Here is a 16,192-nt window from a genome sequence, read left to right as displayed (position 1 = left end):
GTTCAATTTAAATGACAAAAAAATAATATATATATGTATTTATGTACATACATTTGTTATTTTACATAAATATTTAAATTTACTGACAAGTGATGTACAAAAGTTATTGAAAAAACAATTGTACATCTATAGTCTATCCACTCATTAAAATAATGTTTTTTTACAAAAATTTACTTTGTTTACTTAAATTTTATACAATTATTATCATTCAATCCAGTTATCATTAAATGTACACTGCATGTTTTTGTGAGTACTTTGTGACAATAACAACGCTTAATGTAACATAATTTTTTTTATATAGTTTATTGGTTTTGTTATAAATAAAATAGATATAGTAAATAATAATATTCACAAAGTAGTAGATAATTTCTGAATGTTGTTCTTTACGGTGTTTTTCTGTCCTTATGCTAAAATGTTATTACTAAAAATATACATATGTATTCACAATACAACGAATTTTAGCCACATCTCTACAGACATAAAGGCGTTTTACCAAAATAACATTTACCAATAACAAATAATATAAGCTGGACATTGTTCACCTGAAACAATAGACTGGCATGAGATGATTAAGATAAATCTCAAACACAGGTAGACAAAAACATTTATAATAATTATAAAGCTTAAAATTATTTCAGTCATAGTTTTATGAATTCAAAAATATATATTATCAGATTAAGTAATAAAAATAATTAAAATGCTAACTTAAAATATTTAACTGGATTTAAGGTTAAATTAACCTAACCAAAACACTTATAGTAATGCATTTAAAATTATGCACAGACTATAATTTAAATTTCATTATGTATCTCATAGAAAGTTGTCAGTTTTACTACCTACACAGACAAATAAATAATAAAAACCCAATTTTGTGTTATTAATTTTTGATATAAATAAATGTTAAGAAAAATATTATGAAATGTACTATTTGGTTTAAAAATTTACTAAAACCAAAATAAATTAAATTATTTAGTTAGTTAAACATATAAATCTATTTTGATCAAATGAAAATTGATTAAATTCAATGAGCAGATTAATAATAAATTATACGTTATACAATGCTACATGTGAGCATACATATAACCATAATAAATTAAATTATTTAGTAAGTTAAACATATAAATCTATTTTGATCAAATGAAAATTGATTAAATTCAATGAGCAAATTTATAATAAATTATACGCTATATAATGCTACATGTGAGCAGATATATAGTTTAATTTATTAAATTATTATTCTTTCTTTAAATAAATGATTAAATATTTCCAAACATCCTGTAAACATATTACCATTGGCGGCTACCTATAATCAATGATATTACATACATTTTTGTATCAAATTGATAAACTCTATACCTACGCATTGCCTTCCATTCGCTCTTCTGCTCTCGTACGCATCCTATGTATGAACGCCTTGCCTTTGTTCTTTCTGAAGTTTTCGTATGGATCATTCAAACTGATTCCCACACCCTTATATTGATCAGTCCTATCTCGGACCTAATTTTTAATGACGACCAACACAAAGCCACAGATCAATATAATTTCATAAATATTAAGTACCGATTTGTCAATAACAATAAAAAAACATAATATAATATTTACTACAAAACATTTTTCAATCATCTTTTTACTTACGTCACCGCCGCTGATTGGTGTATCGATACCTTGCTCTTTTGAACCCAATCCGGCACCACCCCAACCCATTTTTTTCAGAAGCTGATGACCTTTATTTGATTCATCCAAGCGTTCTTGGGCAGTTTTACCAAAACCAGATCTAAAATAATTTAAATATTTTATAAATATGATTTAAAAACAAAATTTATACAATATTACTTACCCCCCAAACGAAGGTGGTGTAGGACTTCGTTGAGATGATGGTGGAGAAGGTGATGGTGATCTAGATGGAGAACGCCTTCGACGACTACGGTTAGGTGTTGGTGGTGGACTATTTTTTTTATTTATAATTCGTCTTGTAGGACTGCGTGGTTTTGGGCTTCGACTACGACTAAAGTAATAAACATAATGACTTAAGGTTTTTATTTATAATTTAATTCATCTAACCTTCTGTAACGCTTTTTCCGAATTGGTGATTTATCTTTCAATGAAGGTAAAATGATTGGAGATGGCGACTTTGATTTTTCTCTAATATTATTGGCAATGTCATCTTCTTTTTGTTTTTTTGCAGAATGTTTAGCTTTGTAGTATTCATATAAACCAAGTTTTTCCCAACCATCACTAACACAAATATCATTAGTTGAATAATTGTACAAACTTTCTGTATATAAATATTTACCTATCACGTGGAGCGAAATGTCCAGGAGGCATGTAAAAGGCTTTGACTGCATCTAATAAACGATCTGTAGGTGGAGCTGGTGGTGGTAATCTGATTGTATCTGGATCTAAAGGTTTATAATTGCTATCTTCCAACTGAATCAAATACCATCATCATAGTATAAATAAAATACAATTTAACATGTATAATATATATTTATTAATTTTAAACAAACTTTAACTAATGGCACCATAAGGCCAGCTGGAAGTTCATAATATGGCAGTGAAGGAAGTAAATCATCTGCTGTAATTTCTTGTTGAACCGGTGGTAAAGAAAAGTTGTTTTGTATAAAATTTGGAGGTGGTCGACTCAGATCAGGTAACTCCATCGAAGCTTCATTGAACAATATTTTTATGTTAGTATACAATGATGAATATTTTTTGACTTCAAAACTTACGCGGAGGTTGTAAGTGTATATTGGGTGGAGGTTGGTTAAATGGTGGTGGAGGTCTATTATACAGAGATGGAGGTTGTTGCATACAATTTTGAATTGGCTGTCCATAGTGATCATCTTGCTGATATCCATTATCCGTTTGATGAGGATAATTTTGTTGGTCCGCTTGCATATATCCAGACATATTATTCTGATATGGAGGAGGAGAAGGTAAACGACCTTCATTATAATGCTGTCGATTTGTGTCGTCTAAACAAAAAAACAACAGAGAAATGGTTCTAAAGGGGAAATATTAAAAAATTAAGAGAACATGTACACAAGGTTTCCATTACAATAATAATTACATTATATATATTATACATAAATATATTAACTACTTTCATTAGGAGTTATCAAACAAATCTTAATAAAAACAAAACCTATAGGATGTTGTATAAAAGATACAAAAAAACATATTACAGGTTCAATTGCACATTAAAATTGTGTTGAAATAGTTCTTTGGAATTATAAAGTAATATGTCATAATAAATAAATACTATTTTCTGTAGAATTAAAATTAAAATTTCAATTAACTATGTATTATCATTTTTATCAATTGACAAAAATTTATCAACATAAGATTTAATTAGAATTTTATAATCAATAAAGCTAATTCATTGTTATTCAATTCAATTATTTCATATTATATAGCTTAAGCAGGAAAATAAATAAAAATGTTGATATTATTTTTTAACATGAGAATTTAACTATCCATTCATTATACTTTAAAAAATCTATACTTAACATAAATATCAAATCTTAAATATAACAAATAATGAATGAACTTAGCTATCTTTAAAAATTATAAAAAAATACCAAACTTATAACTAAAAATATAAAATAATCTTTATACTGTAAAATAAAAAATACCTAACACATACAAAAACAAATGTGCATAAAAATAATCAAAAAGAAATTAACTTAGATGAGAAGAACTAATAAATCAAATTCATATAATATACATTATATATAAATAAAATAATTTATATAGATGTATATACATAATAAGTACTAGGTTTAAAGAAAAAAACTAAAAAGTAAATATTTACTGTTATCCTAATATGCTACTAACATTAATCAATCTATTAACAATTATTAATTTGTTTTTTTTGCATTTGTCTTTAAATTTAGATCATTTTTGAAAATAGTATGAAAAATATTCTAAAATAGCACAAAATCTAAGAAGTTAAAAAAAAAGTTTTAAAATATTTCAAGTTGATTTGATTATATAAAAAAATGAAACTAGAAAATAAATATTTGAAAGAATCTTTATTGTAATAGTTATCAGTACTAAAACAAATGTATTAATAATAGAGAAAATAGATCATTTTTCATTAAATCCAGTCTTTGCACTTTAAAATGGGAATTTATCTATTATCTACGGTATATCTAATAAAAATATGATCTTAATTAACTTTTAAGAAAAAATGAAAGTTTTAAAAGATGAGTTTTAAAATATATAGTTTTGAAACCTTGTGTTTGAATATAAACTTTTATGATAAATAAAATTTTAACTTTTATTTTGCATAAAATGTGTAAAATGTCCATTTTTTAAATCAGATGTGCGCTTACCTTGAGCTGGAGGAATTGAAAGAGGAGTTACCCTTTGTTTTTGTTGTTCTAGCGAACGTTTTTGGTTTTCTATATTCTAAAATAATCGAATTCCCAATAAAAAATGACTTATGAAAGAAAGGTTGAATATAATATTATACAAATAATTAATATAAATATACATGTAAATATAAATATATACCTACAAAAACTATTCTTGTATAGGAATTTAAAAAATTAATTTAATATGGTCATGTTGAACTAATTTTGGATAAAAAAAAATATAAAATTCTCATACATCCAACGAATAGTTTTGTAAATATTTTAAACAAAAGCTAAAGCGTATATTTTTTTTTTCTGATGGTTTAATGTAAACTAAATATTGGTTTTTTACTTTGTTTCTAACCTACATTAGTGACTTTGTAAGCACATAATGTTTAAAGTGAACCAGGTGGAAGTTTTCATGAGATACTTTATTTTTAACAATTATAGTATTACCTGTATCTGATTATTACAATGAGCCAGAAATGATTGATGTTGGCTGCGGTAATTTTGTAATGTACTGTTCATTATCATGTTGAGTTGATTGACAGCATCTCTATACTTTTCCAACAAGTTGCTCTTGTATTCTGCCATCGATCTATCAGGATTTTTCAATCGCTCCATTATAGTTTCAGGAAAATAATGATTTTTTGTTTCCCATAAAGTAAGCAACTATTGATTTCATAAACAAGTTTTAATATTATATAAAATCATCATAGTAATTAGTAATGGATAAAATCTTACTTTGCTCAGTTTAGATTTTTGATCTTCATTTGCCCTCATCATTGCCGAGCAAAACATTGGTACAATGATTGATTCAAGTGATGTTTTCAGTATTTTTTCTGACTTGCGAATACTAAAAAAGTTTATAAAATAATTTGTAAGATTTGTATTATTTATTTAAATAAAAATCATCTTACCAATGATGAACTGTGTCATTTACTAAATATATTAAATGTAATTGTTTTGAGAATTCTGCATTTGGATCCATCACTCTGTACCAAAGAATAGTAATTCAACTTATGATTACATTATTGATAAACGGTTAATAATAATGGTATTTTACTCACTCCATAAGTAAATATTGGGTGATAACATCAACTTTTCGTTCACTGGCTGTTTGTTTCATAATCCACGATTTGCCATTGGCTATTGCGTCTTTGGTACATCCTTTAATAATTGGTTCGAGTACAGACGACAATTCAACTAATGATAAATCATTAGCTGCAGCTTCAGAATTAATATGTTCTCGCTGTTCAGATAGTATTTTATCTTCAGTAGCCACTTGTTGCTGCTGGGCTAATATCTAATAACATTTATTTATATTGAAGAATTATTCAAAATCTTTTGTTTTAAGAACTGTATTAAATTTCTTACCATAAGTTGAGAGTTAAAATTTTGCTCAGCCTGTGCAATTTGTTGCTGTAGATTGGCTTGTTGAGCATTTAAAGATTCCATGGTAACTACTGATGGCTGACAATCATTTGTTTGGTTTAAATTTAACCATTGTGCTGCTGCAGCAGCCATGTTCAATTGTTGTGTACTGACTGAATTATTTGCAACTGCGGCTTGAGCTATTTCTCTAACACTGTTTTGATTTAATACTAAATAATTTCAACAAAAAAAAATGTGTTTAAAACTTAGGTTATTAATGACAACGCTAAATTTGTGAATAGTCTTGCTGAAAAATAATGTCTTTAATTATATTAATAAAGACCATAAAGATGACACCTTAATAATGAATTACTAGGTACACAGTACACACAATAACTAACGAAAAGTAAACAATTGTCATTTACAAATAATACTGTCTCTGTTTGTTTTTGGGTATCGACTTTTAAAATTCAAAAGAAAAAAAAATAGATTGCACAAACTGCTTGTGTATACATAATAATGTCAATAGTGTCTACAACTAGTAATGGTCTGTTAATGAGTCTTCGAACAGTTCAACACCACTCACTCGATTGTTCCGTAGACACTTTACGCCGGTAATAATCAAAGTAACGGCCGCCGAACAGAAACTCAAACTTTGGGTTATCCTTTTGTTTAGTCTTGGTCATCTGTTCAAAGTCAGGTCCATTGCGCGCGACGAACACGGCTAACTTGTCAATGATCGTGCGCAATTCCTGGTCTACGAGAAGTAAAACAAAACTTTTAAAAACGGCAAAAATAAAACTGTATTTCCCGGATTTCGTTGTGATCTGTGATGAGATTTTTACCTTCCGGGGGCGGAGGTACGTCCATTATCGGCTAGTTAGCCAAAAACCGACACGCGAGCAGTTTGCGTCTACAAGAATCAATCGAATGCGACACGGCGACTTGGGTGAGAACACATCGTCGAATGTCAATTGTGTGGTTTTAATGTGAATACCTCTCTTGTCGTAGTCGTTGTCGACAGTAAGAAATTCTCGTGGACGACTCGATTGATTAACTCTCTTCGCCGCTCGAAACGCCAGACGGCCAGACTCCCGAGATTGAGACGCGGTTTGTTAAGTTTGTTTACAAAATTAATTTTCGTAGGGATTAGGGAATGAGTATTAAGTGTTTCCCCCTACTACCTATAAGAGTATTACGGTTGTACGGCTATACCCGTTAGCGTACAAGAACATTCGTCAGTCGTGGTCGAGCCGTCAGGAATCGCGATAAATTCTGCTTCAAATCTCAGCGTTGCCAACCGCCGTAAGTGGCCGGTGATACAGTGTAAGTAATCGAGGCGGGTTCGGTCCACGACTAACGAGGAGCGTTCCGGTGATAACAGAACGACGCGATGTTTACTTTCTTTACTTTTTCAAGTTTTTTCCGTTTTTCGTCGAAGTCTTCGACTTTGACTTCCCTTCCCGATTTTAGCCACCGGGTAGGATTTCCCTCTTCGCAATTGCACAGTGCAATAGGCGTTTATTTTCCGATCTCTTTTCAAACGTCCAAGAAAGGTATGTGTTGCGAATACTGTTCTTCGTGCTCTTCTAACCATCGTATTTTGTTATAATTTATAGATGCTTTACAAAGACTCGATCAAGGTAAGTTGGGCGGATGAGGTTGAGGAACACTTAGAGAAAACGACTCTGCCGCAGTCAAAAACCGAGCAGGTGGGAAACAACCGTATTATAACAGAATACCGATGGAACAAGGACGACAAGAAAGAAAAGGTGGTGCGCACCTACAAGATTGAAAAACGGCTGGTCTCTAAGACTGTAGCCGAGCGGAAGACGTGGTCCAAGTTCGGTGACTCGCGCAATGACAAGGCTGGACCTAATATTGCGACGACTATACCTGCTGAAGAAATACAGATGCAGTTCTTGTCTGACAAAGACGGTGACAAAGCAGAGGAGAACCCGTTGGACAAGCTGAAGAATGTGAACATGAACATTAAGTGTCGTACGTGCGGCGGCGAACATTGGTCTTTCTCATGTCATCTCAAGGGCACTGGTTTGATTGTTGAAGACAAAAAATTAGTGCAAGAGAAAGTGTCTGAACCCGAAAAGAACACCGGAACTAACAGGTTAGTCAATTTAATTGCACACATTGTAATCTTGTCATCTTTTATGTTAACATTGTATTGTGTAGGCCATACGTCCCACCTTCAGCACGAGAAGGAGCTACGAATACTGTAGGAAAACGAGATCCATACTCGCGTGGTTATGATGAAGTACCAGCCATTCGTATTGAAAATCTTTCAGAGAGTACATCTGAAGCAGATTTGAGTGAACTAGTCAATAAGTTTGGGCATATTGCTCGAATTTTCCTGGCTTCTAACAAGGTTACAGGCGCTTGTAAAGGGTATGCGTTTGTAAATTTCAAATCTAAAATGGATGCCGAACGAGCCATCAAAGGTTTGCATGGATATGGATATGATCATTTAATTTTGAATGTTGGTTGGTCAACAAATAACTATAAAGCTGGTGCATAATATTCTAATACATGTGATGGATGGATTTTAAAAATACTTAATTGTTATATAATATTATAGTAGTTATTTAAGAAATCTTTCAACTAAATAAAAATTGGCAATTAATTTTTTGTTTAATATTGTACAGTATTTGATTTTCTGATACTCTAACTCCTGACGTTTTGATAAATATTTGTATATTTTAACAATTTAACTTATGATTTTTTCCATGCATTATTGTTATAAAATCAACTTGTGTAGGATCTTATATAAAATGTTTGAGCTTTGTGACCAAACATAAAATATTTTATCTGTATTTTAAAAAGATAAAACCTAATTTAACTTTAAATTTATATACTACATAACTTTTTAAATAATTATAAAATCTAGTCACTTTTTACTTGTCAGTGTAATGATAATTCTTTTACTCTTAATTCAGAGTTTGTTATCATTAAGAGAACCTCATTTATCTTTTACACTATTTCTCAATTGTTTTGTACTTAAATATATAATAAAGAAAAGACATTAGACAATAACTTTTGTATAATTTCTCATTAATTACAATTTATTAAAATCATAAGTTATATACTATATTTAATACATAAATAAAATTATAAAATATAGCAAACTAAATTTGTTTTATTTAAAATAACAATTTCATAAATTAAACACTAATGATAAAATCCTTTTTTTTTATCAACTAAAATAATTTAAAATAAAAAACAATCAGTCAAGTTGTATTTCTATGTTGTAAATATTCAAATAAAAAATTATAAAACATAAATATTTACCCAACATATTCAATAATATTATTAGTTAATATAATTAAAAATAGTAGTTAATTTTCCAAGATTATTGGAATTAATAAAAAAAATGCACATAGCTATTCTAATGGTGTGTAACAACTTGAATCACAGTATATTGGCAATGGAACATTAAATATTATACCTCGAATAAAGTATTAGCAGTCTATGGGAGCAGGGATTTCCCAAACGGTATGTTCATTATAAGCTAGTTTTGGACGGCTAATACCAGAAAATATCCCTTGATTCATTTTCAAAATCATCTCTGCGTTATAAGCTAAGTCTGTCAATATTCGATTAGGTGTTAAACCCATCAAATTCACCTCATATAAATTCATAATATGATCACTTCTCCTTCTAGAAAGTTCGGTTAAACTGAAACACAATTTTAAATATTGTAAAATGTAATAATTGTTCTCAAAAATTTTAGAACATTAAGATTTCTCACTTTAAAAGTCTAGGGTGTTCAATATTATAACAGCGATTCATAGATAACACTTTTAATTGATGATTTTCCTCTAAGATTTTATCCAAACTACTCGCAGTAACAGCTAAGCTATCACTAATATCCAATTCAATTAGTTTCACACAACGGCCACTCAACCTTGACAAATCTGAAATTTTTTCAATAAAAATTAAACTGTTAAAAAAACAAGTATAAACTTAGCAATATATAACCAATAAGTTAGGAAGCATTAAAAGTTTCTACTAGAAACTACATACCAAAATCTGCTAACCGCTTCAAAAATCCACTAATGTTAAGGCGTTTTATATTTGGTATCATATTGGCTGTTAAATAATGTAAGCTTTCATCTTCCAATTCAGCCCAAGATACATTCAATTCTTCTAAACTGAAATATTAATAATCAAAATTACACTGAACTAAAACAGTAGATAACTGAAAAAAAATTCAGAGGGAAGTTCTACATAAACATAATTTTTTTAATATTTTTAGAAAATACACTTTTTTTTTGACACAATTATAATAAAACCTCTTCCAAAGTTTACTTACTACAATTCAATTTAACTCTAACATCACACGTACTAAGATTTATTTCACCAATAATCATTACTACAAAAAATTTTAATTTAATATACTTTTTCATGGGGTCAATAATTACTACTACAACCACTATAATTGATATTTAAAGTAGGATAGAGCTCAATGGTGCATTACAACAAAATGGTATAACTTTTAAAAATTAAAATTACAATATAATACATAGAACATATTACCTTTTTATTAAATTGAATTTCATAAAATTCAAATATCATAAATAATAAAGGAATGGATAGTAACATGCTTATAATAAATACAAGTGAAACTCTATGATCAGAATAGTGGCTAAATGAGGTGAATTTGTGATAAATTTATTAAGATTAAGTTAGGTACCATGGTATTGTGTAAAAAAACTACTGTCCTATCTATTTCTTTATAGCTTATAGCTAACACCTACAGACTTTAACAGTAGTAGTCTATAAATTAAGAAAGCCTCTGGCTCTACTTTAGCTGTTTTTAGATGGTCTTCTACTATAGTTATAACTTTATAAACTTATTTGTCTTCAAACCTACATAAACTTGAAAACGAACATAAAATTAAAAATATAGGTAAATATTTTAACTAAAATGTTGTACTACTAATTATTTAACCAAGAATATTTAACACAAAAAATACTTACTTTTGGAGAGATAATATGTATTCTATGCCATTTCGGGTAAGACCAACTGTTGAAGCTAAGTTAAGTACTTTTAAGTTGGTATTGAGTCCAATGTACTGGCAACATAAAGAATCTAAAGAACAGTTTTCCAAACTCAGTTTGATCAAATTAGAACATTGACTCAATAATGAACCTAATGCTTTAAATAAAACAAAATAAATATACATGAATATAAAGTATATTGAAATATAACAATTTTTCATCAATATAAATTACTTACTTTTAACGTGTATGAATACAGAGCTCAAATCTAAGTACTGTAACTTGGGAAGTGGTGTTTTAAATAAATACTGGTTTTCAAAAATATAGAACTGAAATACAGGGGAAATCACATTAATAATTATGGTATATGTACAAAATGGATAACTTACATTTGAATGAGAAGTAGAAAAGTATTTGATATTGCGTCCAAGAAGAATTTCTAATGTTGAAATGCTCATCCGACGAGAAGGTATGTTTAAACATTGCCATAAGGATTCATCATATGAAATACGTCGCCATTTATGACATACAAATGCACATTTTATTAATGTGCGTCTGTCCATCAAATGAAAAATTTTCAATACTATTTCTTCTGGTAATGTATCAAAATCGTCTGCAAATAAATATCATATAATTCAATAATTAAAATATAAAACAACATTTTTAGATTTATTTTTGACTTACCATTACTCATTTGATGTTTTTTTTGCTTACGTTTATACTCTAAAGTATTTAAGCCAAAACCCATGGGCCATATCTAAATGAACAAAAAATATAAATTAAGTTTAAAGATCAATCAAAAAACTAAAATATCAACAATACATGTACAATTAAAATATCAAGTTATACATATCACACATTCCAATCCTAATCTAATAAAAAGTTAAAAAATATTAAAATGTTATTTACTATTTTAGAAGAAAAATAAGCCATACGACTGTTTTATAAATGCCCTTATAAAAAAAATATGATACTAAAAATAAAACTCGTAAGAAAAATTATTGATGGACAATTTTAGAACTTAAAATATAAATGAACCAATACAAATTTCAAAACAATAATATTTTACAAATAAACAAAATTTATATAATATAATAGCTGAACTTCTTTCTTTTTGATTTTTATTTTAATCTCGATGATCATAGGAAAAAATGAACATAATTATGATAAATACCAATCGTCCATGTACTGTATACCACAAACAAGTGGATTTCAACAAATGGATTTGAACAATTATTAAAGTTACTCAGAGAAGCAGAATATTACTAACACCACTATTTAACATGATTGTTTAACCTGAAAATTATCTCACTTTAAAAATAATATTATATACTATTCTTTTTTGAATTAAAACAAAGCTATAGAACCTCTAAACGTATTTAAAAATATTTATCTTAAAAATAATACTATAAACAGTTTTAAAACTTGATTTCCAAACTACCAAACAAATTATTCTTAAATGTTAATGCTATTTATGATAAATAACACATAGGCAACAATAAAAATCTTAAACAGACTAAAAAAAATATATCTAATACCTTGGTATCAGGATATAAATATCGACAGCGTTTGGAGACCCGAGTGTTTTCCAAAGCATAATCGTCCAAGTCTTTGCAACCCTCAAAGAAACTTGATGTACTTGAAATATCAGTCCTGTGGCAATCAACAAATACAATTATTAAATATCAATATTTGCACATAAATATCCACCGGATACTTACACGTCGTTCTTCTTTACAGTAGATTTTACTAAGTCCTCCATTTTTGAAAAGGATAGAAGAGTTGTCAAGAAAACTGATTTTTTTTTTTAGTATAGTGGAATTGACCTTTGGATTTCTGTTGTTTCTTCGTAATAATATGTGTGCAAAATCTGAGTGACGTAATTATAAGGCATATGCCATTGCGACAACGCAACAAGTCAATATTCCTGAGTGAACTATTCAGCATTCATCGATATTCAATGCTAATACACCAATTTTACCATAATATAACCATTTTAGATTTAACCCACTGCATAATGCCGCTAATGGCGCTAATCACTATTGACTGTAAAACAAAAAATTGGCGGTTCATTAAAATACCTAACCTATAAAAATATAGTCATGATTCATGGATAAAGAGACGTTAACACGAAAATATAATTAACAGCCAATTTTATATAGTTCATTGGTAGTTGGTACATTGTCATTAACGAAAATAAGTCTTAAAAGTAGGAACAAGCCTAATACAATTACAGAATAACAGAATACCATACTACCATCGCAAGCGTATGAGATTATGAGAATCATATGAGTTGTTGGTGACAGCCTTGTTGTACTTCGTTCAGTTACATTGCTGTAGATTTAGTTAGTTTAAATTTTACCTTTATTTGAAGTACCTGCCTTGTATCAGATTAATAATATTTTTATGTGGATATATTATATATATATATTGAGTACAGTAATAGAGTCATATGAACTATTAGAAATCTACATAATTGATAAATTGCAAACGACGGTAATGTTAAATGTAATGTATTATATGATTATGTCCAAAAACGTGGGTAAGTATACAAACAAGTAATTTGAATATAATATCTCTTTATGAAAATGATAAATAATATACAGTAAAAATAAATTACAATAGGTAAAGATTTTATATGAAATTTTAGTCAATGTGTAAATACAAAAATTAGATACTCGAACAAAATTACATAACTTTTGTTGAAGACGGTATTTTGGTGAAAACAAAATAAATTTCATTAAGAACATAAATCAACAGAAGTATTACGATCACATGTTAAATTTCAATACTTTTAGTCTTACGCCGATATTTATGACTACCAAATACTACATAAGTAGATAATATTGAAAAATAATTAGCTGTTTATTACCTAATAAAATTTCTGAAACATAATGCGACAAATGGAATTAAAAACATAATTCTAAGATACTCGAAAAATCTGGTTTCGACCATAAGAAGTCATAAAATATAACTAATAGAACAATAGATTCTTTTAACATATACATCTTTAAATACAGTGTTAATACCAGGATTTTTAGGAGGCACACTGTCTAGTACACCATATATACTACCTAGGTACCAAAAACAAAAATAAAATAAACTGATATTTAATGTTTATAGTTAAAATAATTTGTTTATATTTTCAGTCAGTCATTAAGTTTAATATATATATATACATAATAATAAATAATAGTAATTTAATAATAAAAACAGGTTAATCAACAAAATTATAGTGTATGTAATACTGGTATAAATGTGTAGTGTAAACAGCGCATACAAATAAATTTAAATACTAAAACAAAATCTAGTAAATAAGGCCCAGCAGGGGGCCGCTATTTACTGCCTTTCTGGATACGCAATGCTTTAATGCTATACTAGCTGAAATTAAAATCCATTTCTCTATTGTGAAATTCTCTTACATACAATCTAATATTGTACCCCAGTCAGTCTAATATAGTAGGTATATACTATATCCAGATCACTGGAACGCAAACAATACTGATTTTTGTATATTTCTTAAGATCATTTCTCAATCAATGACCAGTATTGCACGATGGTACTATTTAAACTTCCGCAATTTTATTCTTTTTAATGAATCTAGCGACAGTTTATATTTTCAAAGTAATTTAGGCTCTTGTACGCAGGTTGTACATAAAATGGATTAATTAGCTACTTGAATAAATAAATAATAATATAATTACTATTATTATGCTTGTTAATTGGTACAGGGTACCCCAAAGAGGAATATTATCATTAATCCTATTGTCTTACGCTCGATCAACCCTATCGCAAGACACCGGCCTGTCGCTGGATGTGTAAGTACCTACTTAATAAGTCATAATCTTAATCTATAAAAATCCTATAATAGCTACGAGTGCAACGACCAATTTACATTCTACAATTTCACTCGAATCTCATAGTCATATCAGTAAGGTACTTTTTAAATGGAGAAATTAAATTTGACTGTACAATTTTCATATAGCAACCTTCTCATCTTAAAACATAGGATTCTTCTGTGTTCGGAGCATAACGCCAGCATCATATCATAACTACATTTTACTCTACATAGTAATACATTCACGTTTATTCTCATTGTCTTTAAATAACCGTGAAAACGCATCTCATCGGAAAATTAAGCCTTTAACGTTTCTAAAAATCTTGACCGACGACTGAAAGAAATTGTTTAAATTTTTGTTTATTGTTTTATATTTCATTCTTTTCACAACTTTCTTCTTCCTTTTCACCGCCAAGCTAAGTGTTACTATAAGACGACTTTAAACAAGTCAACTAGGTATATTGACATGTATGTTTTAGCTACTCTCTTCACATATACTTTTGTACTATCTTTGTACAGATCGATATATTTAGCTAAAAATAAATATAATGACTACCTATAAAAGTTGTTGTGGAAACACAGATCTGTTGTCTGCCTCTTCTTCGCCGAAATTCTGCTGACGGCATTCGATGCTAAAAATATTGAAAATACACATTGTCATAAAGTAAACAAAATCATAAACTAGATACGTTTTCGCATACAATGTCTTACAGAATTTATTGTGAATTTAATACGTGCATTTGGCAACCTACCGTGTACTCAATGTATAGTGAAGTGACGACTGAGACGGTATAATCATTCTAATCGGCATAAGCTGTCACCAGTGGCGATTTCCTGACTTTCGGCGTTAGAGCGTTAATGTGAGGGAAAACAATTAGGGAAAACTCCCCTTACGGGAAATAATTCGTATCAACTATTAATAATCAACATATTACAAATTATTTATTTTAAATATGTTTTAAATTTTAAAAATACATCAATCCAACATCTATAAAATTAAATATAATATAAAACTGAAATGTACAAATTAATATAATAATGAATATATGTTTTCGACGATCGGCATTGCAGTCTTACGTACAGGTGTACGACGTAAACAGGATAACGTGCAGCCGCGACGATCCCCACTAACGGTCCAAACACAGGGTGTATAGGCAGCGCTGAACTAGTGAGTAGTGGCTAGTCGTTAATTTCATTTTCAACGACTTGATTAGTATTAACATGTGGCACCAGTTGTCCGAAAATATCGACAAATTACGAATATGAGATATTGAATACCTGGTCGTTGTTCGAAACATTAACATCCTGCGGCTACACCCTACGGCCTACACAAACACAACATAATACAATATTCATAATCGGCGTAATCTTATTGGACGCCGTTGCGCGTCATACTTCTGCAGACGGCGCGGGCAGATGGTCGAGTTGCAAACAAAATAGACAATAGTAACAATAGTTTATTATTTGATATTGTATTTTATGACAGTATTTTAAGATTTTGTAAATGAGTGTATATAACCAGCAATATGCTAATATGAATTACAAGTGCAATGCCACGCATGTAACATCAATGTTTAGGGCGTTAACACAACACGCAAACGCCATG

General features: G+C 29.0%; 3 protein-coding genes across 4 annotated transcripts; 1 reads left to right on the top strand and 2 right to left on the bottom strand.

Moving 5' to 3' along the window:
• Positions 1-279: 279 nt before the first annotated feature.
• LOC112592937 (calcium homeostasis endoplasmic reticulum protein) lies at positions 280-6,962 on the bottom strand. 2 transcript variants are annotated; one of them, XM_025337105.1, is made up of 16 exons: positions 6,578-6,962; positions 6,319-6,489; positions 5,736-5,962; positions 5,429-5,664; positions 5,279-5,353; positions 5,103-5,214; positions 4,815-5,030; positions 4,338-4,413; positions 2,730-2,975; positions 2,508-2,665; positions 2,294-2,427; positions 2,062-2,235; positions 1,838-2,005; positions 1,636-1,774; positions 1,361-1,497; positions 280-542 (listed from the first exon to the last, which is right to left on the bottom strand). In XM_025337105.1, the coding sequence occupies exons 1-16, from the start codon at positions 6,600-6,602 to the stop codon at positions 539-541; spliced, it is 2,298 nt and encodes a 765-aa protein (XP_025192890.1). In that variant the 5' UTR covers positions 6,603-6,962; the 3' UTR covers positions 280-538. The 2 variants fall into 2 exon arrangements, with proteins under 2 accessions (XP_025192890.1, XP_025192889.1); XM_025337104.1 differs by having other exon boundaries at positions 1,357-1,497; positions 6,578-6,602.
• Positions 6,963-7,113: 151 nt separating this feature from the next.
• LOC112592938 (eukaryotic translation initiation factor 3 subunit G-like) lies at positions 7,114-8,287 on the top strand. The gene is made up of 3 exons (XM_025337106.1): positions 7,114-7,288; positions 7,352-7,857; positions 7,923-8,287. Exons 2-3 carry the CDS (start codon positions 7,352-7,354, stop codon positions 8,263-8,265), a joined length of 849 nt encoding a protein of 282 aa, XP_025192891.1. The 5' UTR covers positions 7,114-7,288; the 3' UTR covers positions 8,266-8,287.
• Positions 8,288-8,964: 677 nt separating this feature from the next.
• On the bottom strand, positions 8,965-13,042 carry LOC112592959 (S-phase kinase-associated protein 2). Its single transcript, XM_025337134.1, has 9 exons — positions 12,470-13,042; positions 12,287-12,401; positions 11,433-11,505; positions 11,138-11,361; positions 10,987-11,077; positions 10,728-10,905; positions 9,771-9,898; positions 9,496-9,661; positions 8,965-9,422 (listed from the first exon to the last, which is right to left on the bottom strand). The coding sequence occupies exons 1-9, from the start codon at positions 12,508-12,510 to the stop codon at positions 9,206-9,208; spliced, it is 1,233 nt and encodes a 410-aa protein (XP_025192919.1). The 5' UTR covers positions 12,511-13,042; the 3' UTR covers positions 8,965-9,205.
• Between the last annotated feature and the right edge of the window lie 3,150 nt (positions 13,043-16,192).

This window comes from Melanaphis sacchari, unplaced genomic scaffold, assembly GCF_002803265.2.
Source record: "Melanaphis sacchari strain LSU unplaced genomic scaffold, SCAv2.0 Contig19_pilon_pilon, whole genome shotgun sequence".
In the NCBI taxonomy this organism is placed as follows: Eukaryota; Metazoa; Arthropoda; class Insecta; order Hemiptera; family Aphididae; genus Melanaphis; species Melanaphis sacchari.
This window is presented reverse-complemented; position numbering and strand designations above follow the sequence as displayed.